Raw genomic sequence first — 27,208 nt, forward strand, 5'->3', positions numbered from 1 at the left:
AACACAATTTTAAATTTGTGGTAAGATGTACTTAACATGAAACTTACCACTTTAACCATCTCTAACTGCACAGCTCCTTGGCATGAAGCACACTCACACTGTCGTGCAGCCACCCCCACCCTCCGTCCCCAGAACTTTCCGTCTTCCCATTCAGCACTAACTCCCCACCCCTCCCCCGGCCCCTGGCTCCCACCATCTACTTCCTTTTTCTATAAATTTGACTCTTCTAGGCACTTCCTATGAGTGGAATCAGACAGGATTTGTCCTTTTGTGTCTTCCTTATTTCACTGAGCATGATGTCCTCAGGATCCATCCGCGTTGTAGCAGATACCGATTTCCTTCTTTTTGAAGGCTGAATGATAGTCCCACGTATGGATGGACCACATTGTGTTTATCCATTTAGTGATAATGGATCACTAAGTCGTTTTTTAGAAATATTTTAATATGGGCGCCTGGGTGGCTCAGTTGGTGAGGCGACTGCCTTCGGCTCAGGTCATGATCCTGGAGTCCCGGGATCGAGTCCCGCATCAGGCTCCCTGCTCAGTGGGGAGTCTGCTTCTCCCTCTGACCCTCTTCCCTCTCGTGCTCTCTCTCTCTCATTCCCTCTCTCTCAAATAAATAAATAAATTAAATCTTTAAGAAAACGAAATATTTTAATAGATGTATTTCAACATAATGGACTTCCTTGTAACTTCTTGTATTTTGTTTTACGCATCTACAAATGGTATTTTGAGAAGACGCTCTGAGCTTCTCCAAACTGACAAGGAAACCCGGTCAAAGGCATTACGACTTTCACAGGTCCTTGTCCATTAAAATAAATAAACGAATAAAAATTATATTTACAACCATGTTGGTATAAAGACGAATATAACCCAGGAAGAACCATATTCATTGTTTTCTTTCTCATTTGAAAAGAAATGAAAACATTTTCGGGGGTCCCTAAAAGTATGGTGGTCCCACATCTTAACTATGCCCAGTGGACATGTGTGCACTGGGTTCAGGACCCCCAAAATGTTAGGGTCCCTTATGAATTCTTAAATGTTGTGTTTGCAGCATAAGATATGCCATCTCAGCTGCCCCTCTTCCAGGCACCTGGCGATCCCCAAACCCCCCCAGGGTGGCCGATTTCGGGTAGCTCTCCCCCAATTATTACCCTATCCCCCTGTTCTATTCCGTGGAGAGCATTATCACTAGTTGAGATGATCTAATTTTTAAATTGTAGTTACTCTCTCCCTAGACTGCGGGCGCTCCGAGGGCAAGGCTCTGTCCCTCGTGGTCCCCAGCGCCCGCGCGGGATGTGCCCAAAGTCGCCGAAGATGGCAGCCCGAGGTGGGGCGCAGGGTGTCGCTGCGGGGCGCCTCGGGGACTTTCCCTGTCCCGCGAAGAAAGTGTGACCTCACCTTCCTGCCTCGCTCCCCGCGGGACGCGGAAGGGGCGGGCGGAGGCCGGGGGGTGGAGCCGCCCGCGCGCCCTCAATGCCCCGCCACCCGCGGGCACCGCCGCCAGGCCTCCCGGCCTCCAGCCCCCGCGCCGACGATCGATGGAGCGGGACCCCGGGTAGGTGGCGAGGGGACCAGCGCCTGCTGGGTTGGGCTGGGGAGGCTGCTGCTTCCCCTAGGGTTCGCGACCAGCTGCTCCCCCCACCCCCCGCTCATGGTGCCCTCGCGCCCCTTGTTCGGTGCCCCCCTCAGCCCTCAGCTGCCCTCCTGGGTGGCGCTGGTCCTCCCCGACCCAGATTCCTCCTCATCCCCCTCGCCGTGTTGCTCCCCAACACCCCAGATCTCTCCCCAACACCCTGAATTCCTTCCTGACACCTCGAAGGCCACCCCACCCTCCCGGATTCCTTCCCACCCTCCTGGGTCCCTCCCCAACACCCTAGTTCTTTCCGAACGCCGCCGACTTCCCCCCAACCCCCCAGATTCTTCCCCACACCCAGAATTCCTCCCCCGACATCCCGGATTTCTCCCTAACATCCGGTACCTCTCCCCAGCCCTCCGGATTCCTCTCCAGTACCCCCCTCCCCGCATTACACACACACACACACACACACACACACACACACACACACACACACACACACACACACACACACACACGTTTCTGATTTCTTCCCAGAGCTTGGAGCCTTCTGTCCCAGCACCCAGTTCTTCCTGCCCTGCCTGCGCCGCCCCTCCCCCCAGACCCTTCCGGCCCCGAAACCACTTTTCCCAGGGGCTCCCGGGACCCCCCTCCCGCGGCAGGAGCGTGCTTCCCTGGGCTCGAGCCCCCATCAGCGGAGATCCGAGAATCTCCAGGCCTCACACCTCCACCCCTTATGGTGGGGTTTGGGGTTGGTTGTTACCCACCTAGGAGCCTCTGCCCTCACCACTCAGATCTGGGTGGCCCCAGGAGATCCTCAGGGCAACCCCCCCGTTTCTTCCCTTTCCCTGTGGCTGAAGTAGAAGGTTGGGGAGGGGGCTCTGCTGTGACGCCCAGGCAAGCTGGAGGTCGGGGTGTGGGTTCTGGCCTGTGGGGGTGGGCAGGTGGGTTCAGGGGGCTCCTGCCTGGACCTCTGTTTCCTCCTCTGAATAGGGGCATGCATCCATCTTTCAGCAAACATTTAGGAAGAACCAGGGGCAGAGTAGTGCCCTCACAGTGTCCTCAGTCAAGACAATAAGCAAAACCGTGAATGGTCACGGTGATGTGTGCCCGATGCATAGAGTGGACATCCAGCAGCTTCTCCGGTGGCCTGGCTTGAGGATTCCTCAGATCCAGGCACCGGAAGGGGCCCCACAGAGTCAGTACTCGGTGAATAAGAGCGGGGGCCCTGGAGCCAGGCTGCCTGGTTTAAATCCCTGCCCCCTCACTTTCCACCTGCGTGACCCAGGGCAAGTGGCTCTACCTCTCTGTGCCTCCCTTTCTGATGTGCACAAAATAGTCCTAACTTCCAAGGTTGCCATGTGCTTCATCCGGTGCCCGCTGCATAGTAGGTGCTCAGTAAACACGTAGTGAACAAATGTCCCTTCGGTCTCCTGCATATTTTTCAGGGACAGTCTGGCTATGTTTTGCCTTCCGTGTCTTGTAATATTTCTTAATCAGCCAAAAGGACTGAACGGCGCCTCGAGTCTGTGCCAGTCCTGGTGGGAGCAGATTAGACTTTTTGTCTTGCTGGGGAGAGGATTCAGCAGGAAACATTTATGGAGCGCTTACTGTGTGCCAGGTGCTGTTCTGTCCATTCATTGATTGATCCTGTCGATCAGTATTTATTAAGCACCACCTGTGTGCCAGTCATTAATGCAGCTGTGAACAAGACAAATGAACGTCCCTGTTTTAGCAGTGCTGACTCAGGTGGGAAGCGATGCATTCTCAACAAAGTAAGTTGGGAAACCTATAGTGTCAGGTAAGGAGAAGTTGGAAGGAGAAAAATAAAGCAAGGAGTGTGCGGGAATGGGCTTCAGTTTTAGGCAGGGTGGCCAAGGTTGACCTTGATGAGGAAGTGACATTTGAGCTGAGACCTAAAGGAGGTTCAAAGGAGCCAGCCATCTGAGGAAGGGTGCCCTAGGCTGAGGGAACAGCCAATGCAAAGGCCCTGAGGCAGGATCACGTGTGATATATTTAAGGAGCAGTGTGGTTGGAGGGGAGGGAGCGAGGGGGAGTGGGAGGAGGTGAGGGCGGGGAGGGGACAGGGGCCCACAGGGAGGACCCATCAAATGAGTCGTGTCTGAGACACCTCTGATTTCTCCGCCCTAATCACAAACCAGCTCTTCCACATTTTCTGAATCAAGTATTTGCGACCAAAGCCTAGGTGCCCTCCTTGCCTCCTACTGATCCTCTCGCTTTCTCCAAATTATCCACAAATCCAACTATTCCCCACCTTCCTTGAGATCCCCACCGGGTCCAGCCCCCGGTCACTGCTTGCCGGAGCAGGTGGTCACCACCCAGGTCCCAGGCTCCTGCCCCTGCTCCCGCGTCCGTCCTCCCTGAAGCAGCCGCCAGAGGGCGCCCCTGAGCCCCCGAGTCAGGCCCCGCCCTCCTCTGCCCACAGCCCTCCAGGGCTCTCACCTCCCCGCTCCCACCGCACGTCCTGAACCCCTGTCCCTCTCTCCCCTTTCCTCACTTTGCTGCAGCCACACGGGGCTCCTCATTGTTCCTCCCACATGCCAGCCTCTGTCCTACGCCAGGACGTTTGCACGGGCTATTCCTTCTGCCTGAAACTTTCTTCCCCCAGGTCTTCACCTGAATCACTCTCATCCCTCCTTCAGGTCTCAGCTCCCATTCGCTTCCTCCCAGAGGCCTCCCTGGCTCCTCAGTAGCCTTTCCCCGGTTCCTCACTACCACACCCTGTTTCATTTTCTTTATGAACTTCTCATTCTCTGCAGTGGATCAGTCTCTCATCTATTATCGGTTTCCCCCAACTGGACTGTGAGCTCTGCGAGGGCAGGGGATCTGTGCATCTTGGGCTGCAACAGCACCTACAACAGGTCTTAACACATAGCAGATGCTCAATGAATATTTGCCCGACGCACGGAGAGACACCGGAGACTGTGGGAGAGGAGAGAGGGGGGAATGGGCGCAAGCCAGATGTGGTTAAACATGTTTTAAGAAGAGGAAGAGAAAAAAATAAGTTCTGCCCAATTTTATTTATTTATTCTTATGCGTTATTATGTTGTTATACTGAGCTCCTGCTCATGGGGAGGACCACTTTCTGGGTCTGAAGAAACTGACCTAAGTGGGCTCCACAAGTGGGCAGGTGGCAGAGCGAGGCCCCCACCCCTGTTGGTACTTTCGTCACAAGGCGTCCACACTGTGGGGTGCGCGGTGGACTCTGCCCTGGAGGCCGTGGAGGGTGGGGCGGAATGAGAGCCGGGTTTGTGGCAGGTAGGGGTGGGAGCTGGGCAGGGCAGGGTGGATGCGGAACACACTGGGGGGCCGGTCCTGGGAGTCGGGCAAAGCTGGTGCAGCCACTGTCAGGGCTCAGGCAGGTCGGTGGGGAGGTGGAAAACGGTTGTTTGGCTTCTGATATTTTCCAGGAATGCAGGCGGGGGTGGTCCTGTCTTGCTGCTTCTGAGCCTGGCTCACAGCCTGAGCCTTCCCTGGGGGGCCTCCAAGTCTGGTGGCTGCTGGAAGGGGGCAGGAGTCACGCCCACGGAGCACCCATGGAGTGCCAGGCACCCCTCCAACGGTTTTACATGTGTGAGCCTCTTCAATCCATGCTGACGCTAGCAGATAGGCCTTCTCATTGCACCCATTTCAGAGATGAGAACACTGAGGCACCCGTGTACACATGGCCTGCCCTTCTAGCTTGGGAGTGGTGGAGCTGAGATTGGAACCCCAAGGGCATTTTTTGCCTACCAACTGCTCTCTCTTGCCCTGGAGGTGACTCATTTCAGGTGGGCGTCACATGGATGAGGCGGACGTTGGCCCTCAGACAAGGACAGCCACTGCTATGTTCTCGCTGACTACATTGTTGCGGGTGGTGGAGTTGGAGAACTCTTTTAGAATTTTTTTCCTCTTATTTTTTTAAAGACTGTATTTATCTGAGAGAGCAAAAGAGAGTATGAGCTGAGGGGCGGGCAGAGGGAGAGGGAGAAGCAGACTCCCCACTGGGCAGAGAGCCCTATGTCAGGATTGATCCCCGGGATCATGACCTAATCATGACCTTCAGGCCGACTTCCAACCGACTGAGTCACCCAGGCGCCCTCAACTTTTTTTCCTTTTAATTTATTGACGTAAAACCTGAATTCAGTATAGGACACAAATCCAAAGTCAAACTTGATGAGTTTTCAGAGAGAACGCAGCACAAAACAGAACATGGCGTCCAGCGCCCCCCTCCCCCCCGCCCTCTCCCAGGTGCTATGCTTCTGCACATTTTATCCGCTGTGCCTTTTTATCTGTTAAAATTTGGAGGCCACATGCCAACACATCTGAGTTTTTCTTCTTTTAAGTTGTATACACAGCTGCTCCCAGGAGTCCTCGGGAAGTGGAAAGAATGGTTGATCTGGGATTCGTTGCTGTTGAAGGGGAATATCAGACCATATTCCAAGTAGCGATCTTGCTAATTTCAGAAAGACTTGAGGGTTGTGCAGGAGTTGATCTTGAATGTCATTTTTATCCCCTTACACAGCTGGTGGGGAGCTCACATCATAGCTAGGAGGAGCTACACGCCATCTCTGAGTCTTAATGCTCACCTGCACCTGCTTTAGGTGTGTCCTGCATTAGCCTGTGTCCCAGTCCCCAGGTAGCCATGCTGCTTGGGAGCTCTGTGACCCTAGGCTACTTCGAGTGTCAAAGATGCTGATGATCCCAACCTTACTGGGTCGTGGTGCCAACGTCTAAACTCTTTGCTGTCCAACAGAAACATAAAGTGCAGTGCTTATGCCATTTTGCACTTCCTAGCAGCTATGTTAACAAAAGGAAAATGTGAAACAAGTCAAATTCATTCTCTCGATACATTGTATCTATCACAATAGAGCCAACGTGTAACCGATATCAAACATTACTAATGAGGTATCTTGCCTATCTTTGTGTGTGGGGGCTAATTCTTCAAAATCTGGTGTGTATTTTACCACGCTGTATTTTCATCAGTTTCAGAGCGAAATCTGACCTTTCTAGAACAAGACTGTGTTTAACAGGGAGAGAATATTTCATGCTGCCTTGGCTTATCAATTTCAATTTCGATTAATTAAAAATGAACCCAGTTTAAAATTCGGTTTCTCCTTAGAAGGAGTGGCTACATTTTTAATGCTCAGTAGCCACACGTTCCTGCCTTAAAATGCAGACGGGACGGCTTACACACCAGAAATGTATTTTCTCAGGGCTCAGGAGGCTGGCAGTCTGAGATCAAGCCGTGGACAGGTTTGGTTCCTTCCAAGGTGTCTCTCCTGGGCGTGTGGACGCCGTGTCCTCACGGGTCATGACTCCGTGCACGTCTGTGTCCTCCCCTCCTCTTCTTGCAAGGACACCAGTCACTCTGGGTTAGGACCCACCCTAATGATATCATTTTAACTTCAGCACCCCTGTAAAGACTCTATTCCCAAATGCACGTCACATTCTGAGGTCCCGGGGGTTAGGGCTCCAACCTGTGAATTCTTCAGGGGGACACAGTTCAGCCAGTAACAGCCCGTTATGCTTCACAATAATTATATGGGCTTGAGAGAGAGGCTTTGGGTTGTGTGGTTACGTACATGGATGCCAAATAGCTGTCACTCGCCGTGTCATCTTAGTCAAGCTTGCCCCTCCAAATGGGAAAAAAATCAAGCCTGTTTCCCGTAAAGGTCCAGGAAGTGAATATTTTCAGCGCTAAGGGCCACACAGTCACTGCTGCGGCCCCTCAGTAATGGACAGTGGCCATGCACTGCTGTGTGCCAAAAAACACGAAAACAGCCCAGTGACCTCTGTCCAAGGCAGTTATGCACAGTGTCCTGAGTGTCATTGGTCTCTGTTCTAGGCAGTTATGTGCAGTTGTGGCTTATTTATTTTTTTAACTAATCTCTACACCCAACATGGGGCTTGAACTCACGACCCGGAGATCAAGAGTCACATACTCTATCAATAGAGCCAACCAGGCGCCCCATCATCAAGCCAATCTTGATTAAAAAAAAAAAAAATCTGCAGGAGGATAGGGAGTGAGCTGCGGGTTTACCTGGCAAAAGCGTTGCAGGCAGCGGGAAGAGCCAGTATAAAGGCCCTGAGGTAGGACCGTGCCTGGAGATTTTGAAGAAGAGCAAGAAGACCAATGGCCTAGAGTAAGTCCTCAATTAAGGGGATCCACTAGGTTATATATTATAGATATGCATACCCACGTTATTGCCCTATTATGTATATATTATATATACATATTATATATAAATATCATGCCCATTGGACTGTTAGCTCTAAGAGGAAAGAGTCTGTTTCTGTTTTCTTTCTCTGTCCTGGTATGTTCAGTGGTGCCCAATACTTGGCAGATGCTGGAAAATTCCTCCTTGAATGAATGTTTCCCTTCCTCTTTCTTACACACTTCATTACTTATCACGTAACAAATATGTTTGGAGTTTTTACTCCACAGATTGCATATTGGCCCACCTTTTTCTTCTTCTTCTTCTTCTTTAAGCTCACAAGGTCTCTTAAAAATATTTGAGGGGTGCCTAGGTGGTACAGTTGATTGAGCGTCTGACTTTTGGTTTCGGCTCAGGTTGTGGTCTCAGGGTCATGAGATCGAGCCCCGCGTGGGGCTCTGCACTCAGCGTGGAGTCTGCTTGAGGTTCTCTCTCCTTTCCCTCTGCCCCTCCCCCTGCTCAGGTGCTCTCTCTTTCTTTCCCAAATAAATAAATCTTTTTTTAATAAAGATTTTTATTTATTTATTTACTGAGAGAGAGAGAATGGTAGAGAGAGAGCATGAGAGGGAAGAAGGTCAGAGGGAGAAGCAGACCCCCCCCTCTGAGCAGGGAGCCCGATGCGGGACTCGATCCCGGGACTCCAGGATCATGACCCGAGCCGAAGGCAGTCACTAAACCAACTGAGCCACCCAGGCGCCCTAAATAAATCTTTTTTAAAAAAAAGTTATTTGCATTGATTGCCAGCTTGGCAAATTTAGCAGTTTCCTGAAACTCTGCATTTCTGGCTTCTCTTGAAGTATTGGCTGATGTGGTCCTGCGGAGTTGTTTTTCCTCATGGCAATACACACAAGTCACAGCCACCACATTTAGACAAGTCTAAGGTGGTTCAAAATTTTCAGATCCCACCTCCCTCCGTGTGAAAGCCCAAGTCCTCCCCCAATGGCCCGCACAGCCCTGCAGGACCCACCGGGTCCCCTCCCTGCCCTCCCCTCCTCCCTCTCTCCCCCTCACTCACTCGGCCAAGCGGGCATCCTCGCTGCTCCTCCATCACTCTGGGCTGGTCCTGCCCCAGGGCCTTTGCTCATGCTGTTCCCTCTGTCTAGAACTCTCTTCCCTCAGGTGTCCCCCTGGGTCACATTTGTATGTCCTGTTGAAATCTCTCTTGTCATCAAGGCCTTCTTGAACCACATTGTTTAAAACTGTGAACACCCCACCCCTGATTCTTGGGGTTCATGACCCTCCTTCCCTCCTCATGTTTCTCCGTAACATTTATTCCCAGCTGATGTGCTGTGAATGTCAGTCATTTGTTGGTTGTCTGTCCTCCACAGGAGGAAGACAGCTGCATTTGGAGGCGGGGGGGGGGGGGTCTGTGCCATTTCACCCCCAACCAAGTCTTCATGTCAGCATCTTGGGCCACTTGTATTTCTGAAACGGCCAGACCGCCACTTGCCTCTCTCCATCCTTCCCCCAAGCGCCACCCCCTCTGCTCCTTCTTGGCCACTTCTCTTCTGCCCTGCTCCTGGGGTCAGCTCAGTCCTGTCCCCCCGGCACTTCTGCCCCCAGTGCTGGCTCTCCCCATGCTCTCTCTGGCCTGCATCTGACCTTCCTAGAATCTTTGACCTTGGCCCTGGTGCCCCAGTGGCTCACAACTACTCAAAATGGATTTAAAAAAAAAAAATCCTGAATCATTTTTGCACTGAGGTCTGTGATTCATGGTCTGTGATCCATGAGTCAGCCTTTGCTCTAGACCAGGATCCTCAACGTCAGCACTGAGCAATACTTGGGGCTGGGTCATTCTCTGTCGGGGTGCTGTCCTGGGCACTGCTCAGGGGAGGGGGAGTGAGCCTTGGCCCCCATCTACTTGATGCCAGGCACACCTTTCCCTGCGGTCGTGACAACCATCGATGTCCCCAGACATTGCCAAGGGTGGGGGTGGTTGGTGGTCAGAGGTGTTCTTGGTTGAGAAGCACTGCTCTAGGCTCTGGGGGTGTCGTTGTGGGCACTAGGGTAGACCAGACAGAAGTCTCAGCCCAGCTGAAGGGCATATAAAGTGTTCTCAGTCTCCTGGAATGGATCTGAAATGGTGGTTTGTGTTTTTGTTTTTGTTTTTGTTTTTTTTTTCCTAAGTCTGAATATGACGTGCTTTGAGCACCTGGTGACCTCAGTTATAGGATTTGGAATACTCTCCCTAGCATCCTGTTGTGTGCCCTTGTGAAAGGGCCTTTTTTTTTTTTTAAGATTTTATTTGTTTATTTGAGGGACAGAGTGAGCGAGAGAGGGAACACAAGCTGGGGGAGTGGGAGAGGGAGAAGCAGGCTCCCTGCTGAGCAGGGAGCCCGATGCGGGACTCGGTCCCAGGACCCTGGGATCATGACCTGAGCCGAAGACAGACACTTAACCAACTGAGCCACCCAGGTGCCCCGAAAGGCCTTTTTCTGTGCCTGTTTTTTTCATCCACAGCATTGGGAGGATATGAGTTCTAGCCGCATTCATTCATTCCACAAGGTTAGGTCCCCACTCTGTGGTTCAGCAACCCAGCAGGGTTAGGAGAGGCTCAGCCCCATCCACGGGTGCCAGGAGGCAGACAGCAAATGCAAAAAGTCTAACACACAAGAAAAGTTCACCCAGTGACATGCTGGGGGGAACAAGGTGACGTGGGAGAGACAGACTGGGAAGGACAGCAGCGTCGTGCAGGGCTGCGGAGATGGCGCCATTGTGCCTGAGAGCTGAATGATGAGACTAGCGTCCCTCAGGCAAAGGTCTGAGGAAGGAGCACTCCAAGCAGAGGGAACAGCACTTGCAAGGAGCCCGAGGTAGGAACCAGCTTGGCATTTGTTGAGACATGGAGAGCAAGGAATAGTCTCCAAATGGCTTGGCAGCACCATCAGGCCTGGAGCTGGCTCCCAGCAATTGTTAGTTCCTCACGCTAACATCACTACCTGGAGCCCCTATAGCTGTGTAGTGTAAATGACCCCAGGACGTCGTGGTTTAAAAACCACAAACATGTATCATCTCAGACAGTTCCTGGGTGTCAGGAATCTGGAGGAAGATGAGTTGGGTGGCTCTGGCTTAGAAGCTCTCTCGGGGTCGCGGTTAAGCTGTTGGCTGGCGGCTGCCTCACCTGAAGCCTCGACCGGGGCCGGAGTTGCCAGGAGGCCAGGATGTTCCCTCTGCCTACTGACTTCTGGTCATCAGGCTCAGAACTTTCCCTATGTGAAGGCAGCACAATTCCCTGAAACAATCCCACAAGTGAGCTTATTATTATTCCCAATAGGCAGTATAGTTTTGTGGTTGGGCACTCAGCCTCTGGAGCCAGATTTCATGGATTCAGATCCCAGCTGTCACCCACGGGCTGTGTGACTTTGGGCAAGTGACTTCCCTTTTCTGGCATGCTTTTTTTCACATGCAAACGGGGAAAATAGTAGGGTCTACCTTTTGGGTGACACCAGGCAAGTGTTGGCTGCTCTCATCTTGCAGAGGAGGAAATGGAGGCAGGGGGAGGTGACACACCTTTCCCCAGGTCACCCTGATAGGTGGTGGTGGCACTGGAAAGTGGGCAGGTGGGGGTGTCTGGGCCACCTCCCAGAGCTATCCCCTCTCTGGAAGTGACTGTGTCTCTCTTGCTTCACAGGTCTACTGCAGTGTCCCCCATGAGACTCGGAATGGTGAGCACGTAGGTGAGCATGCAGGAAGGCAGGTGCTGTGGAACATGCCTCCACCACCCAGTGCTTCTGCTGCCCACGGCCGCACTCACCTATGCCCATGGCCTGCACGGGTCTGTCGCTCTCCAGCGCCTTTGACATTCTAGGTGCCGCAGGCGAGGGCAAGCTCTTGCATCTTAAGCACAAGCTGAAGACCCTGCGCCCAGGCTGCCGGGGGGCGGACCTCCTGCACGCCATGGTGCTCCTGAAGTTGGGCCAGGAGACCGAGGCCAGGATCTCCCTGGAAGCGCTGAAGGCGGATGCGGTGGCCCGGCTTGTGGCCCGCCAGTGGGCCGGCATGGACAGTGTCGAGGCCCCAGAGGAGCCCCCAGACTTGTCCTGGGCAGTTGCCCGGGTATTCCACCTGCTCGCTGAGGAGAAGCTGTGCCCGGTCACTATGCGGGACATGGCCTACCAGGCTGCCCTCCATACGTTCAGCTCCAGGGATGACCACCGGCTCACAGAGCTCCAGGGAGAGGCCCAGGACCGCTGTGGGTGGGGTATCGTCAGGGACCCAGGGAGCTTCCAGCCCCTTCACTCTGATCTGGGCTGCCTGCCACCATCCTCAGTGTCACCCTCAGGCACTCACAGCCTTCCTCAGCCCATCAGGCACCTTCCGGACTGGAGCAGAGGGTGTTCCCTGAGATCCACCGGCAGCCCCGCCTCCCTGGCCAGCAATCTGGAAATCAGCCAGTCGCCCACCATGCCCTTTCTCAGCCATCACTGCAGCTGCCACGGGCCCAGCAAGCTGTGTGACGAGCCCCAAGCCAGCCCGGTGCCTGAGCCTGCCCCCACGGGCTGCCAGGAGCCTGAGGAGGTGAGCTGGCCACCTTCGGAAGCGACTGTCAGCCCCCTATCGATGGAGACTGCCAGCCCCCCACTGGGGGAGACTGTCAGCCCCTCATCAGGAGAGGTGGCTAGCCCCTCATCCGGGGAGAGTGCCAGCCCCCCATCGGGGGAGGCTGCCCGTCCCCCATCGGGGGAGACTGCCAGCCCCTCATCGGGGGAGACTGCCAGCTCCCGGACGCTACCAAACAGCTCAGCCCCTAGGCTTACTGAGCTGGTCCCAGATGCAAGCCCTGGCCAGCCCGACCCCCCCAAAGCTCTGGAAATCAGCACCCACTACCCGGTGGAGTGCACAGAAGTGTTGGCAGCCCCCAAATCTCTCTCCTTGCCCTCCAGAAACACTTGCCCTGACAAGGACCAGCCCCCACTTCCACTTCCTGGAGAAGATATCACTTCCCAGGTGGCCAGCCCATGCCCACCTGCGCCCTCAGCCCTGAGGACGTCCCCTCCCTGCCCTGCATCATCGACCCCTTCTTCCACTGGCCTGGCCTCCTCCAGCCCATGCCCCCCTTCTCCCGAGTTGGAGTCAGAGCAGAAATTCTATAACTTTGTGATCCTGCACGTTGCGGCGGATGAACACATTGCCCTGCGGGTCCGGGAGAGGCTCGAGGCCCTGGGGGTCCCTGATGGGGCCACCTTCTGTGAGGATTTCCAGGTGCCCGGGCGGGGCGAGCTGCGCTGCCTACAAGACGCCATCGAACACTCGGCCTTCACCATCCTGCTGCTCACCCCCAACTTCGACTGCCACCTGGGCCAGCACCAGGCGGGCCATTCGCTGATGAGCAGCCTCACGCGGCCCGGGTGGCAAGACTGCGTGATCCCCTTCCTGCCCCTGGAGAGCTCCCAGGCCCAGCTCAGCTCCCACACGTCCAGCCTGCTCATCGGCCTGGTGTGGCTGGTCGAGCACTCCCGGATCTTCGCCAGGAGGGTGACCAACACCTTCAAGCCGCAGACGCTACGAGCCCGCAAGGCCCACTGGAGGAAGGAACAGGACGTGCGGGCCCTGCAAGAGCGGCGCCGGCACCTGGAGGGCGAGCGGCAGCGGGTAGCGGCACTGAACGCGGCCTACTCGGCCGACGTCCAGAACTGCTTGTCCTGGCAGGCGCAGATGGAGACACTCCGGGCGGCCTTCGGGAGCCACATGCCATTTGGGACTCAGGTGCCCCCCGGGGGCCCGGGGCCTCTGGGCGCCCCCCGGCCCTTTCCCTCCTGGCCGGGCCATCAGCCGCCCCCTGAGGCTCCGTGGCTGGCCGGCTCGCCCGCGCCCGCCTTCCCGCCGCCCCCCGCCTTCCCGCAGGCCGGCCCGGCGCCCCCTCAGAGCCCCGGGCCGCAGCCCCTCATCATCCACCACGCCCAGATGGTGCAGCTGGGCCTCAACAACCACATGTGGAACCAGAGAGGGACCCAGGCGCCCGAGGACAAGACGCAAGGAGCAGAGTGACCGAGGGGCTGGGCCCGAGGACCCGGACCTTAGGGACGCCCCCCACCGCTTCCGGGGGGGGGCAGAGGAGCGTGACGTCGTCGGCCGCTCTCCGGAAACGGTGCAAAATGGGCCCCGACGACTCCCTGGCGCGCAGGGTGGCCAGACTTGGGTGTGGCATTTACAAATTCTCACCTGGGTGGTGGTGGGGCTAGTGGGCTGGGGGATGTGGGTACCGTGTTTTAAGTATAATAAATATTTATTGAATGTTTCCGCGGTGCGGTTCTCCTCTGGGAGACTTGAACTGTACCCAAAAAGGGAACCGGAAGGGAGGAGCTCGCTTCTCCCAGTGTGAGGCATGGACCGAACGGCGTGCGCAGTTTCTCGCATTTCATTGGCCAGAACCTAGTCACGTGGTCCCTCGGCTGCAAGGGACCTTGGGAAATGTAGTCTTCTGGGCCGTGGGCTTTGCTAAAAGTTTTGGTTCTAATACCAGAGAACATGGAGAGAAAAGACGCGGGGGGACATTTAGCACTTACTGCTGTAGCCCCCCCTTTTTTTTGCCAAAGGTTCCTGCCTTGATGTGTCGTGTCCCCCACTCCCCACCTTGCTGGACTCAGATCCGACCATGTGATCTTGGGCAAGGGCCTTTGGCTCTCCGAGCCTCGAGTTCTCGTTTGAGAAGTGGGTTTGATGTTTCAAGGTTGTCAGCAGATCCTGTGTGAGACACTGAACCTCGCAGTGTAAGTGCTCATTAACCGCCAGCCGGAGAGGAGGGGGTTAATCTTTTTTCAGGGTCACAGACCTTTGAGAAAGAATAGAATTAACACTTGGGCACTCACATTTACGGATTGCACAGGCTTTAAAGATCTAAACGTATTCGATTTTATTTTTATTTTTTAAAAGTAATCTCTGTGCCCAAGGTGGGGCTCGAACTCAGGACCCTGAGATCAAGAGTCACATGCTCCACCCACTGAGCCAGCCTGGCGCTCCTGGACTTATTTTAATCCCCAAAATTGACCGCCCTCAGAGTAGAAGCTTATATTGTTGGGCTCATTTTACAGATAGGGAAAACAGGCTCAAAGAGGTGAATCTGGGTCTGCACGGTCACACCGGTCAGAAGTGGAGGAATTGTAATTTCCAAGGGAGGAAGTGACGGAAGGGCCAACTCCAGCCGGCGGAGCCAGGAAGCCGCTAGCCCCTCCCACCCAACCGCCCGGCTCAAACATTAACTTTGCAAGCCCTTTTCCTCCGTTTCCTGGGGCCCCGGAGGGCGGGCCTGGCTGACTCACTCAGGGCGTCAGATACCACTGGTAATTTTAGTCGCTGACTCAGATTTTGTTGGGGCTCAGCTTCCTGAAGCCTCCGCAGCACTGAAGTGAAACCTGGGGAGGAGTCCGGGAGACCAGCTTCCAGGGTGGGCCGAGGTGGGCGGGGTTCGTGGACGGACGGTTTCTGTTCATGGAGGCGAGAGCTAGCTGCAAATAACTGGACGACTGCGGTGAACAGACCATTCGTTCATGTGAACAACATTTATTGAGCGCCTACTGTGTACCCAGTTTGTCCCAGGCACTGGAGTGCAGTAGGGGCAAAGGCAGTCGCAATCTATCCCTTGCTCTCCTTTCAGTCGGAGGCGGAGGAGAGGGGACAGCGGATGCGTCATCACAGGAAGTGAGATAATTTCAGAAAGTGAAGGGCTATCAGAAGAAATGAACAGAGTTGGGGGTGTCCCAGGAGGGAAAACTTTGGCCCGAGTGGCCAGGGAGGGCCTCTCTGAGGAGGTGGTGTTAGAGCCAAGCCCCATAGGAAGAGGAGCCGGCCATGATGAGAAGAGCTTGAGGACTGGGGTGATTTTCTGGGCAGAGGAAACAGCTCGTGGGCAAAGGTCCTGGGGCAGGGCCCTGCCTGGCATGTCGGAGGAACAGCAAGGACGCCTGTGTGGCTGGAGCAGAATGAGCGAAGGGGAGGGAGGGAGGAGAGGAGGACAGGGAGAGGACGGTAGCAGGTTCCTGCTGGGCCCTGGGGGCTTCGGGGAGGACTTGGGCTTTTCCCTCAGGGAGGTGGGAGCCCTGCAAGGCTGCGGGCAGAGGAGGGCAGGGCCGGACTCAAGTGCTCACGGGCGCCCTCTGGTGGCTGCTCTGGGAAGGACAGGTCAGGAAGTTGGGGGGGCGGGGCGCAGCCCTGAGCCTGGGACCAGAGCAGTGGCAACAGAGCAGATCCAGGCCAGCCGTGACGAGGGCCGGACCCAGGTGGAGGCAGAGGAGGGACAAGTGGGCACATTCAGAGCGTGAGTCTTTGTTTCATCCCTGAGACATTGTGAGACTTGGAACAAGTCACAGCCCTTTCCTGGACCTCATCTTTCCCATCCGTACTCGGTCCTAGTGACTTCAGGTCTGGAGCTCCAATACTTGGCACGTCCCCGTGTCACTCCAGCATACTTAAAGGACAAGCATTTTGAAAGCCCTGGGCGGAGGCTTTTACATGCTGGCTGAGCTTGTTTCATCCTCCCAGCAGCCCAGGAGCTGGAGACTACCCTTGTCCCCAGTTTACAGATGAAGACACTAAGGCCCAGAGAGGGGAAGTCACTTATCCAAGGTCACACAGCACACAGTAGCCTTTGGGGGCTGAAGAAGGAGCCAGGTGTCTCTACTGGGTTCTGGCTCATACGGAGATCGTGAGACTGCTCCTTCATTACGTCCATTGTTTTTTGTTTTTGTTTTTGTTTTTTATTCTGTGAAATAGTCTTGTTCCTTTCCTGGCTCCTGGATCTGTCTGGGTCACTGCAGTGTCTTCAGTGCGCAGCACACGGTAGTTGCTCAGTAAGTGAATCCTTTTGAGGAACAATATGTGGAGCACCTGCTGTGTGCAGGTCCGTCTGGGGCACTATCCCTGACCCCTATGGAGTTCCCTGGGCAGTGGGTGGAGAGGATGTGATTCATCCATCTACTTATCCAACCAACATTTATTGAGCTCCTACTGGGTGCAGGCACCTGGGGGCACAGTGGCGACTGGTCACCATACCCCCAAGGTGACCTGAGACAACACCGTCCTGTTCTCTCAGAGCTCACGGTCAGCTGCCAGAGACAGAGACAGTGACCAGGGGAATCAGGCCTGTGATGGAGAAGTGTAGGGGTCTGTGGAGGCCCAAAGGGGACTCCTGACCCGCCGGCGGGGATTCAGAGAAGCTTCTGGAAGGAGGAAGTAAGCTGAGACTTGAGGCGTATGGTGGAATGAGCCATGGGCTGGGAAGAGAGCTCCTGGAGGTGCACAGAGCACTGGCGAAGGCCCGGAGGCGAGAGTGTGAGCTAGGACAGCTCCAGACAGAGCTGCGCTTTGCCAGAGCTGGGGGCTCAGCCACACGTCCTGTTGCCCTGGCGCCCCCTGGTGGCCGCCACCGCTCCAAGGCCAGTGCGCCCCCAGTGGCCACCAGGCCTGGGGTGTTTCCTGGGAAACCCCCTATCCCCGCTAGGGACAAACAGCCTTAAGGAAAAATAGGGGGGAATTTTTTTGAAAATTTCCCCTTCTTTAAGAACTCGGAAACATGAATCAATAACAGATGATTTGTTTTCAAAGGTTAATAACTGCGTCCCTGTTAGGAATGATGTCTTTCTGAGATGATTAGATCTTCTACAAATGTCCTCCCGCTCTCTGGGCCCAGAGACGGTAATGCATTGCCCAGTGTCACCCAGTGCATGCGTCGCTGCCACCGAGCCTGGGCAGAACTTGAGGGACTTTGAATCTTGTAAATCTTCTGCCTCTCCGGCACAATCTGGGTGGCCCACCAGAGGGCGCGCGCGAGCACCTCCTCTGCCCGCAGTCCTCCAGGGCTCCACCGCCTTGGGGGTAAAAGCCCGGGTCCTCCCCGCGGCCCCCAAGGCCCCGCGCGACCTGCCCTCCTCTCCTCTCCCTCTTCCCCCCATCTAGTCTGTACGAGCCACATGGGCTTCAACACACAGATGTGGTTCTGCCCCAGGACATTTACACAGCTGTTCCCTCTCCTTGGAATGCCCTTCCTCCAGATGCCGACATAGCCCCCTCCTCACCTCCTGCAGATTTTTGCTCAAATGTCATCCTCTCAATGGAGACTTCTCTGATTACCCCACTTAAAATCATTTACAACCTCATCCACCTCCCCACCCCGTTCTATTGCTCCCTGATGCTTAGCACTTTTAGACAAAAATAGTAAGTCACTTATTCACTGAGCACATTGTTTATCATCTGCCTTCCCAAGAGGATGGGAATTTTATCTGTTGATTTCACTGCTGGACCCCAGTACCTGGCACACAGCAGGTGCTTAATAAATGACTTTGAATTAATGGGCGCATCTTTTTATCTTTAAAATAACCTCTTTGGGGGCGCCTGGGTGGCTCAGTTGGTTAGGCGACTGCCTTCGGCTCAGGTCATGATCCTGGAGTCCCGGGATCGAGTCCTGCATCGGGCTCCCTGCTCAGTGGGGAGTCTGCTTCTCCCTCTGACCCTCTTCCCTCTCGTGCTCTCTCATATAAATAAATAAAATCTTAAAAAAAATAAAATAAAATAACCTCTTTGTTCTGTTTCCCTCCTGCCTGCTGGTGAATATCCTGTCCATTCGTTTTGTCATCCGTTCACTGAACAGTATGTATTGAGCACCTAGTGTATGCCAGGGAGGGTTTCAGATTTGGTGGACAGTGTTGACTAAAGCAGACCTCATGGGGCTCATAGCTCTGTGGGGGAGACAGACACACCACCAGGTGGTTGCAGCCGGGGTGGTCCTGGGTGTGATGGGGGGATGCAGAGGCCACTGTGGGGGCCCTGGGGCTGGGGGCAGTCATGGGAGGCTTCCTGGAGGAGGCATTCCAAGAAGGAAAGGCTCCTGCAGGTGGAAGGTACAGCTCATGCAAAGGCCCCATGGTGGGAGGTAGCTTGGCGCCCCTGAAGGCTGGGGAGGAGCCAGTGTGGTCGATCTGAGCACCTGTGTCATGAGTGTGCCCCCTCCACCTTCCCCCAGAACAGGATGCAGCCTTTATTTGTGGAGACCCAGAAGGTGCTGCAGTGAGTATTCTGCGCCACCAGGGGTCGCCATGGGACAGCGATTCGAGCTTCTCCCCTGCCTGGGGCTGGAGAGAGGCTGGAGGAGCAGAGAACCCGCAGAGAGTGCCAAGTTCCAGATCATACCAGCAGCCCCCTTTCTCCGCTTAGAGCCTCTGCAAATAACAACAGCCGCCGCATAAATATCCCCATTAACTGGGGCTTTGGAAATTGTCCAGTCTAATGTTGTTGGGGACCACAGCCCAGAGAGGGTGGACACCTGCTTTAACTTACACCGCAAGTTCCATCCCAACCGGGCCCACACGGTGCCCCCTCCCACCCCGAGTGCTTCTGGGCGGGGATCTTTTATTTTTAGCCTGGTCAGGGGATACAGCCTTTTTATAGCCCTGGGGCGCTCCGGGGTTTCCAATGTCCAAGGGAAGTTTAAAAAATTGTTCTCTTCCCAAGAAAAGGAGCTTCCTGACCTCTCAGGGGGGCCTGGACCAACCTCCTGTCTTCCCTGATGCTCCCCTGGGGTTCCTCAGACCCTCTATCGGGCTCTGTGCCAGTCCCCACCCTGTGAACGCCAACCCCCTTCTCTTCAGGCACCTGGGCACCGGCGGCGGGCAGGCTGGGGTGGCGCCGCGTGCCCGCCCACCCCTCGCTGGCTCTCGGAGCCTTGCCGTCACGCGGGGCCATGATGAACTCGGACACCGCCCCGCCCGTTCCCCAGCCTTGCTCACCTGTCTCCTGTCCTCAGGAGCTTTGCTGGCCTTCTGCCCTCTTCTTTACTGCCTTTCTTTAAAAAAAAAATTTTTTTTTTTTAAGATTTTATTTTTCAAGAGAGAGAGAGAGACAGCGAGAGAGGGAACACAAGCAGGGGGCGTGGGAGAGGGAGAAGCAGGCTTCCCGCCGATGCGGGGCTCGATTCCAGGACCCTGGGATCATGACCTGAGCCGAAGCCAGGCGCTTAACGACTGAGCCACCCAGGCGCCCTACTTCCTATTTTCGAGTCATGTAAGTTTTCTTTAAACAGGCTTTAAAATTGACTCCCCCCCCCAACTTTTTTTTCTCCTGGAATTAGATCGTGGTGATGGTTGCACAACCTTGAGACTATACTAAAAGGCATGGAATTGCACACTTTAAGAATGGTGAATTTTCTCTCAGTAAAAACTTGTAACAAACTCATCTTTATTTTGAAACGTGGGTCATTTGCAGTATGAACACCTGTAAACTCACATGTTGTCAGGGGGTGCGGTGGGGGAGCCTAGCTAAGCTTTGCTCCCTAAGACATATTCGAATAAATACACAAGTAATGTGAAGCTTTCGAAGCTCATCCATAGCAGACGTGTAAGTGGGCGTGCAGACGGCGGACGCCCTGTGACCAGGAGGCTTTGTGCGTCTCCTGTGCCCCAGGACATTTTCACTGACAGCCTCAGTCCTTCCTGCCACATTGCAGGTAGCTGCTGCTGTTCACCCCAAATTACAGATGAGGACACTGAGGCACAGGGAGGGGCGGTGACATTCCCGAGGCCACGTGGCTGCTGTCCTGACCACCACCCCACATGGCCCAGTGAGCATGCTCATTCTCTGAATGAGGAAAACTGGACCCCATCAGAGCTTTGATGGTGGGTTTGTGGCCCGAGGGCTGAAGCCAGAACCACCCCTGCCACACGTGTTTCATTTAATTGCATTTAACTTTTGTTCCTGATAAAATATTTTGTTATTAATGTTTTTAATTCCAGTGTTAATACAGTGATGATTCGTTTCTGGTGTACAATCTGGTGATTCGACACTTACTTCTAGGCATTACTTGGTGCTCACTGTGTCAATTTCATTTAACTTTTAGAAGAACCAGCTTTTGGGTTCATTGATTTTTCTCTATCGTTTGTGCATCTTTTTTAATTTTTAATTTTTTTAAGTTTTATTTAAGGAATTTCTATGCCCGACGTGGGGCTCAAACGCACGACCTGAGAACAACAGGCGCTCACTCCTCTGACCAAGCCCGCCGGGCATCCCTTGTTTGGGCATTTCTGTTTCCCTGATTTCCACTCTGTTTTCCTTCCTGGCTTCCACATACTCGGGGTTTAATTCGCACTCATACTTCCAGCTTCTTGAGGTAACACTTAGACCCCGGGGCAGCCCCCCTCCAGCCTGTTTCTGCAGCTGCAGCTGGTGACCTCCAAGCTTCAAACCAGGCACATCTCTCCTTGCCCTGAGGGTGAAGCGCAGACCGCTCACCCTGCGCCGCCTGCCTGAGCTCCCCTAGCTCCCCCAGCTCCTTCCTCCCTCACTCCATAGGGCCACACGGGCCTCCTTGTGAATTCATTTATTCATTATTCATTCAGCAAACCACCATGTGCCAGACCCTCTTCTAGGCAGGGACACAACAGGGAACGAGCTGGTGTAGGTGACATTCTAGGGAAGGGGACACAAGGAACAAATAAGCAAGCAAATGAAGAAAAGAATCGGGATCATCTCAGGAGCCAAAGTTACGTGCTGGCTGAGAAGGAAATACCGAAGGGGGGACGTGAATGGCTGAGATGCTTTCAATGATAGGGAAGGCTTCATGGAGGAGGGGACATCGGGTCATAATCACTGATGAGCTTCTGGTAGAGGACACTAAGGCATTGGGCAGGGGGAGAGGTTGCACTGGGGAGTCTCAGACGTCCCATCCAAGGCAGGTTCAACGTCTCTCCTGCAACCTACAGGAGGCACAGGGGCCGGGGGGCCGGGAGGGACCACTGCCTCCCTCCGCAGGGGTGGTGGTGGTGGCGCCCGGATTGGGGCTGGGTGTTGCCTAACGCCCACGGCAACTGCTCAGTGGAACGGCCTCCTTGTCCAGTCCCTGCCGAGCCTCCTGCAGGAATCCACACCCACTCGCTCCAGGGACAGAGTCAGCGCCCTGCTGTGCCGGCCCCGAGTGCTCGTGCTCCCGGGGACTGGTCACCTCCCCTTTCCAGCCTGTGACGTGATTTAGAGCCATGCTATCTTTAACCCTGGGCCAGGACACTCTGCTCCCCTCCCTGTAAACACCGCTCAGATGACAGTAATGGAATCCTGTGGGGGTGGCGGGCCCCAGGCATGCGGGGCCCAAGCTGGAGGCCCTGGACTCCCCAAGGTGGAAGACACTCGCCCATGAATTCACCCACCCATCCACTCCCTCGGCACATGGGCTCCCAGGACCCAGCCATGACCAACACCACACAGGGCTCTGGGAGGTCGGAGACAGGGACACACTGAGCAGCCAGCCAAGTGGGCAGAACGGGAGGCACTGATCCCAGCTCAGGGAGGACGGGCAGCGGCTCCCACGGGTGCGGGGCTGCATGCATTCAACACCTCCACCCTGGGCTCCCAGCCCGCTCAGCTTGTCGGCTCACCTGCCAGGGACTTGTCACCACGCCTGTTGTGTGGCCTTAGGGAGCCGTGGCACCTGTCCCTGCGATTCACACAACCCCACCTTCACTCAGACTGCAGAAGTTTGGGGACACAGGGTGGAGCAGTGCGCACACCGTGCTCCCAGCCCACTGTGACTGGTTGGGGCCAGGGGTGGGGGAGCTCTGACCCCAGCTGGCAGAGAGATGCCCTGCATCCTGCGGGTCACCACCTGGGGGACACATCCTCGCCCCCAGGAACCAGATCCTCTGCTGCTGTTTGGCGCAGCGGGATCACCGCTCAGTTGAACTCTGAATGGCCTTCGGGAGACTGGGGCTGAAATCACAATTCTTAGTGGCGAGTCTTCAGACACGCCGTACCCGGCTTCCCCCACTTGGGAGACAGGGAGACCACCACCTACTTCCCCGAGCTGCCGTGAAGGTCGGACGGAGGCACGTAGGACGGAGCCTGGCATACAGCAAGGGCCCAACAAACGCTCTGGCCAGTGTTGCGTCTCCTGAGGCCACTCTTGGGCACCTACCGATTTAATGCCCACTCCTTCAAGGCAACGATGTGTTCACACTACAGAGGAGCGGGCGGACGCCCCAGTGAGGCCAGGAGACCAGCAGCAGCCCCCTGCCCGACACGCTGCTGGAGGCCCGGCCTTCCCCAGTCATGCGGGGGGTTCCCCCCGCGCCCCCCCGCCCAACCCCGGCCTGAGGACACAGCAGGCCTTGGGCCGGGCTAACTGGAGAGAACCAGAACTTCCTCCCCAGACGGAACGGCTCCAGGAAGCCCGCCGAGGTCACCCACAGCCTCTTGCCCCACCCCATCTCAGGAGGGCCACGCCACCTCTTCTGTGGCAACCCTACCACAAAGCAGGGGTTTGGAGTAGGCCACTGGCTTTCCTGTCTTCCCCCCAACTCCCTGCGCAGATCAGGCCACTCCCCTGGGGAAACCTGACACAGGGCAGCTCCAGGACACCCCCAGGAACTCCCCCAGTGAGAGACGGTGGCCTGGGGCCTGGGGTCTCCACGGACCCACACCACGGGCCTCTGTGCTCAGCAGCTGCCGATGGCCCCGTCGGAGGGCTTGAGCGTCAGCGCAGAGACTCACAACGTAAACTGCCTCATTGCTTTATTCCGTGCCTTCAAGGGACAGTGACTGTTTCCTGCCTCGACAGGAGGTCAAGCCTGGCCTTGTAAATAAATAATGTCCTAACTAACACTGCAAATCCAAACGAGGCTGAGTTTCCTCGGAGGGGAGGGACACCCAGGGGCCCCGCATGGGGCCATGTTGCTGCCGCCCGCCGAGGCTGCGGGAAAGGTGCAGGGGGTGGGGGAGGACGCCCCTCTCCTGAGCGGGGGCAGCTGCTTCTGTCCCCTTCTACTGTCCCCTGCTCTGCGGCTGGCTGCCGGCGCGTGTGCAGGGCCGCTCCAGAGAGATCACGAGATCTCGAGGCAGCAGTTTCTCCAGCACAGGCACGTGAGACCCTGAGGGATGGGGAACCAAGATTCTGTAGTTGGCAACTTGTGGACATTCACTGTCTTACCTGGCTGACTCAGCAGCGTACTCGGAATCTGCTCGGGAACGCCTGGATCCAGGCTTTCAAGCAGCTTAAAAAAAAAAAGGGGGGGGGGCTAGAGCCGCTGGGCTGCCCACCACTCAGGATCTTTGAGGCTGAGGCGGCCTGCCGTTTTTGGACTCGGTAATTGTGAGAACCGCACCCAAGCCAGCCACACTAGTTCTCACTGGGTGGGGGAGAGACACCACACCAGTTCCCTTAGCATTTAGAAAATGCTTCTCTTGCTAATGAGAACATCGGGAAGCCCAAGTAGAAGGCAAATGAGTGAAGTTTAAGAAAAAAAAAAAAAAAAAAAACGTAGTCACTCTCACTTTCGGGCCCAATGCCGGGGACTTCTACCTGCCTCACCAAATTCTCCACACCGTAAAGCTCACTCCTGATAGCCTTGCCATCTCAGGCACGACGGAAACCTCCCTGTGTGAAATTAACTTCTTAAATCTGACAAAACATTCTTTAAAAAAGAAAAAAATATATGGCAGCGAAACCTCGGGACTCCTGTGCCCCACGTGTAACCTGCCCACTCATGAATCAACAGAACACCAAACCAACGAAAGCAATGCGAGGAGCAGGCTGCCCAGGGCAGAGAGCCCGGCCCACGGGCTCACGGGCCACGGTCATGGTGGCGCAGCAGGGAGCGGGGTGCAAGTGTGCTGCTGGAAGAATGGAGTCGGTCTTGCTTCTCAAGTCTCCAACTTTCGACCTCAGGAACCCCCGGTCCCGACGCTGCCTTTGGCGGCTGGGTTTTTCTGGCAATGTAGGGGCAGAGAAGCACGGACCCCATTCTCAGCTTCTTCCTGTTGCTGAGAGAGAAAGAAGGCAAAAGCTTCAATTCCTCTGCCTCCAGGCAAGGAGGCGAAATCCTCTGGAACCCAGGCAGATGGAACGCCAGGAAGGGTGTGCATCTTCTCCGGATGAAAGGCTGGCCCGTGGGCTCCTGGCCAAAAACAGCTCCTTAAGCACACGATCCTGAAGGCTGTGAGCACCAACAACCTGCTAGTTCCTTTCCCTTCCCCGCAGAGGTGACGGGGCCGCGGAGGCTAGACAGCCCTTCTATGTCACGCCACCCAAGGGCTCACGAAGAGAGGGTGAGAGCACGCCTGGGCTCCGCCCCTCCCGGATTCTCCTCTCTCCGAACCACGTCAGTGTAGCTCGATGAAGGCCTCCAGCTCCTCGGGGATGAAGCCCTTGTAGGGGATCTTGTTCTTGTCCAGGGCGCGGGCTGCAAGGCACTGCAGGGTGACATAGTTGAAGGGCTGAATGGTGCTCTTGGCCAGCAGCTTTTCATCCAGCAGCTCGTAGGCAGTCTTCTTGAAGGCATTGGTGGCATCCATGTGGGCCCCCGCTTCGATGAGGGCGTTCATGATCCCGGGGCAGTTGTTCTGGGCCGCTATGTGCAGTGGGGTGTTGTTGTCAAAGTCCCGGCTGTCCGGGTCGGCCCCACAGTCAAGCAGCACCTTGACCACCTGGAGGGAGGGGAATCGGCCCACCGGGTAGCGGCCGACGTTGGTGGTGTCCTTGTCCACGGCCATGTGCAGAGGCGTGAAGCCGTTCTTGCCTCGGGGGGCGCACTTCAGCAGTCGGTAGACGGTCTGGTGCTTCAGGTGCTCCTGGTCCGGCGTGCACTCCACTTTCTCCAACAGGTAGAGCAGGTGGAGGATGATGGCCAGGGCCTTGGTGAACTGGGCCGAGTCCCCGGGTTCCTTGGGCAGCTGCAGGGCCCGCTCCACTTCCCGCACTCCTTTGCACAGCACCCCCATGAGGTCTGCAAAGCCGATCTGTGTGCCCAGGCTGCCCTTGGCCGCCCGGTCCTGGAGCACGTAAGAGAAGAGTTCGGCAAAGGACAGGAAGCTGCTGGCGGTCATGGGGCTCAGGGGCTCCAGGTTGCTCTGCTGCATGTCCAGGGCGTACTTCCACAGGCGGATGCAGCGCTCAAAATTGCCCGAGTCGGCGTACACCGCACCCCGGTAGCGGATGTAATAGGAAGTGTCTGGGTGAGAAGGGCCCAGGATGCGCTCTCGGATCAACAGGGCCTGCATGCGCATCTCATCGGGGTCAGTGATCAGCGCTTCCAGCTCCTCAGTGGTGTTCACCTCCCTGGAATAGTCATAGGCCAGGACCAGCTGTGGGGGCTCTGGCTTGGGCAGATAGGCACCGCCCTGGTGCCGCAGCTCCATAGCCCGTCTCCAGTGCTTCAGGGCCCCGAGCAGATCCCGCTTCTTATCCACATACGTGGCTCCCAGCAACTCCAGAGCTTCCACGGCAGCCTCCCGGCTGGTGGGGCAGCAGCTCTCATAAGAATCGCTAAGCTGCTCCTCTGGGGAGGAGCCACAGCAGAGGGACCCCTGCGGCTGCGCGCATCCCCGGCCGGAGGCGGAGGGGCCCTCTCCGGACAGCCCCCGCCGCACCTCCTCCCCGGCAGGCTGCTCCTGGATGAGGTACTCCACGATGTTGGTGTGGCCCGTGACGCTGGCCGCCAGCAGAGGGGTCATGCCGTAGCCGTCGCGCTCCATGCGAGCATTGCACCCCAGCAGCAGCTGCAGGATCTCCAGGCTGCCGGACTCGGCGCAGTCGTGCAGGGCCGTGTTGCCCTTGGCGCTGCGCCGGTTCACCTGGGCGCCCTGCTCCAGCAGGTAGCGGGCGATCTCGCGGTGGCCCTTGTAACAGGAGATCATGAGGCACGTGTGCCCGTGCCGGTTGGCCACCTCCAGGTCGGCCTGGTGCTCGCCCACCAGGTAGCGCACCACCTCCAGGTGCCCGTCAAAGCAGGCGGCGCGCAGGGGCGTCGAGTTGGTGCGCGTGGTGCGGTTCACCGAGGCCCCGCGGCGCAGCAGGCTGCGCACCACGTCCAGGTGGCCGGCGGCCGAGGCGGCCCACAGCGGCGGCGCGCCCTCGATGGTCTCGCCATCGAAGTGCACCGAGCCGCCCGCCTCCACGCTCGCGCCGCACCGGTCCACCAGGTACTCGACCACGTCCAAGTGGCCGTAGCGAGCGGCGATGAGCAGCGGTGTTCCCCCCCCGGCCACCTCGCCCGTCAGCTCGTCCAGCTCCTCCCGGCTCCGGCCGCTGAGCAGCTTCTGAAGCAGCTGCAGCTTGCCGTCGCGGGCGGCGTTGTACACGGCGGTGCGGAGGTCCATGGTCCGGGCTTCCGCCAGGCCATGGGCCGGCCGCCGGGGGACGCGGAGAGCGCGGGCTAGCGCCCGGAGGAGCAAGCGGCAACCTTCACCGTCTCCCCCGCCGCCATCTTAGGGGCTTCTCCGGCGGAACAAAATGGCTGCCGCGGCCGGGCGCCGCGGGTGATGGCGGGTGTGCAGGGAAATGTAGTCCTGGGGGCCGGCCTCCTCCGCAGGACAGAAGAGGAACGGAGACGGCCAAGACTACCACTCGTAGAAGGATGCGCACAAGCCGAGGCGAACTGGGAGCACGGTGCACGGTGGGGATTGTCGTTCCGACCAAGAGGATTAAGGCCGAAACTGTCAAC

General features: G+C 56.3%; 2 protein-coding genes across 2 annotated transcripts; one reads left to right on the top strand and one right to left on the bottom strand.

Moving 5' to 3' along the window:
* Positions 1-1,462: 1,462 nt before the first annotated feature.
* On the top strand, positions 1,463-14,034 carry TICAM1 (TIR domain containing adaptor molecule 1). The gene is made up of 2 exons (XM_028126357.2): positions 1,463-1,557; positions 11,428-14,034. The coding sequence occupies exon 2, from the start codon at positions 11,553-11,555 to the stop codon at positions 13,782-13,784; it is 2,232 nt and encodes a 743-aa protein (XP_027982158.2). The 5' UTR covers positions 1,463-1,557; positions 11,428-11,552; the 3' UTR covers positions 13,785-14,034.
* A 9,231-nt stretch (positions 14,035-23,265) lies between these two features.
* FEM1A (fem-1 homolog A) lies at positions 23,266-26,974 on the bottom strand. Its single transcript, XM_028126361.2, has one exon. It carries the CDS (start codon positions 26,862-26,864, stop codon positions 24,870-24,872), a length of 1,995 nt encoding a protein of 664 aa, XP_027982162.1. The 5' UTR covers positions 26,865-26,974; the 3' UTR covers positions 23,266-24,869.
* Positions 26,975-27,208: the final 234 nt, after the last annotated feature.

The sequence above is a fragment of the Eumetopias jubatus genome, unplaced genomic scaffold (genome assembly GCF_037043125.1).
Source record: "Eumetopias jubatus isolate StellerSeaLion01/CBP00866 unplaced genomic scaffold, mEumJub1_p1.0 scaffold_1, whole genome shotgun sequence".
Classification (NCBI taxonomy): domain Eukaryota; kingdom Metazoa; phylum Chordata; class Mammalia; order Carnivora; family Otariidae; genus Eumetopias; species Eumetopias jubatus.

Excerpts from the sequence above, each read along its gene's own strand:
- FEM1A (XM_028126361.2), bottom strand. The coding sequence starts at position 26,864 with ATGGACCTCCGCACCGCCGTGTACAACGCCGCCCGCGACGGCAAGCTG.
- TICAM1 (XM_028126357.2), top strand. The coding sequence starts at position 11,553 with ATGCCCATGGCCTGCACGGGTCTGTCGCTCTCCAGCGCCTTTGACATT.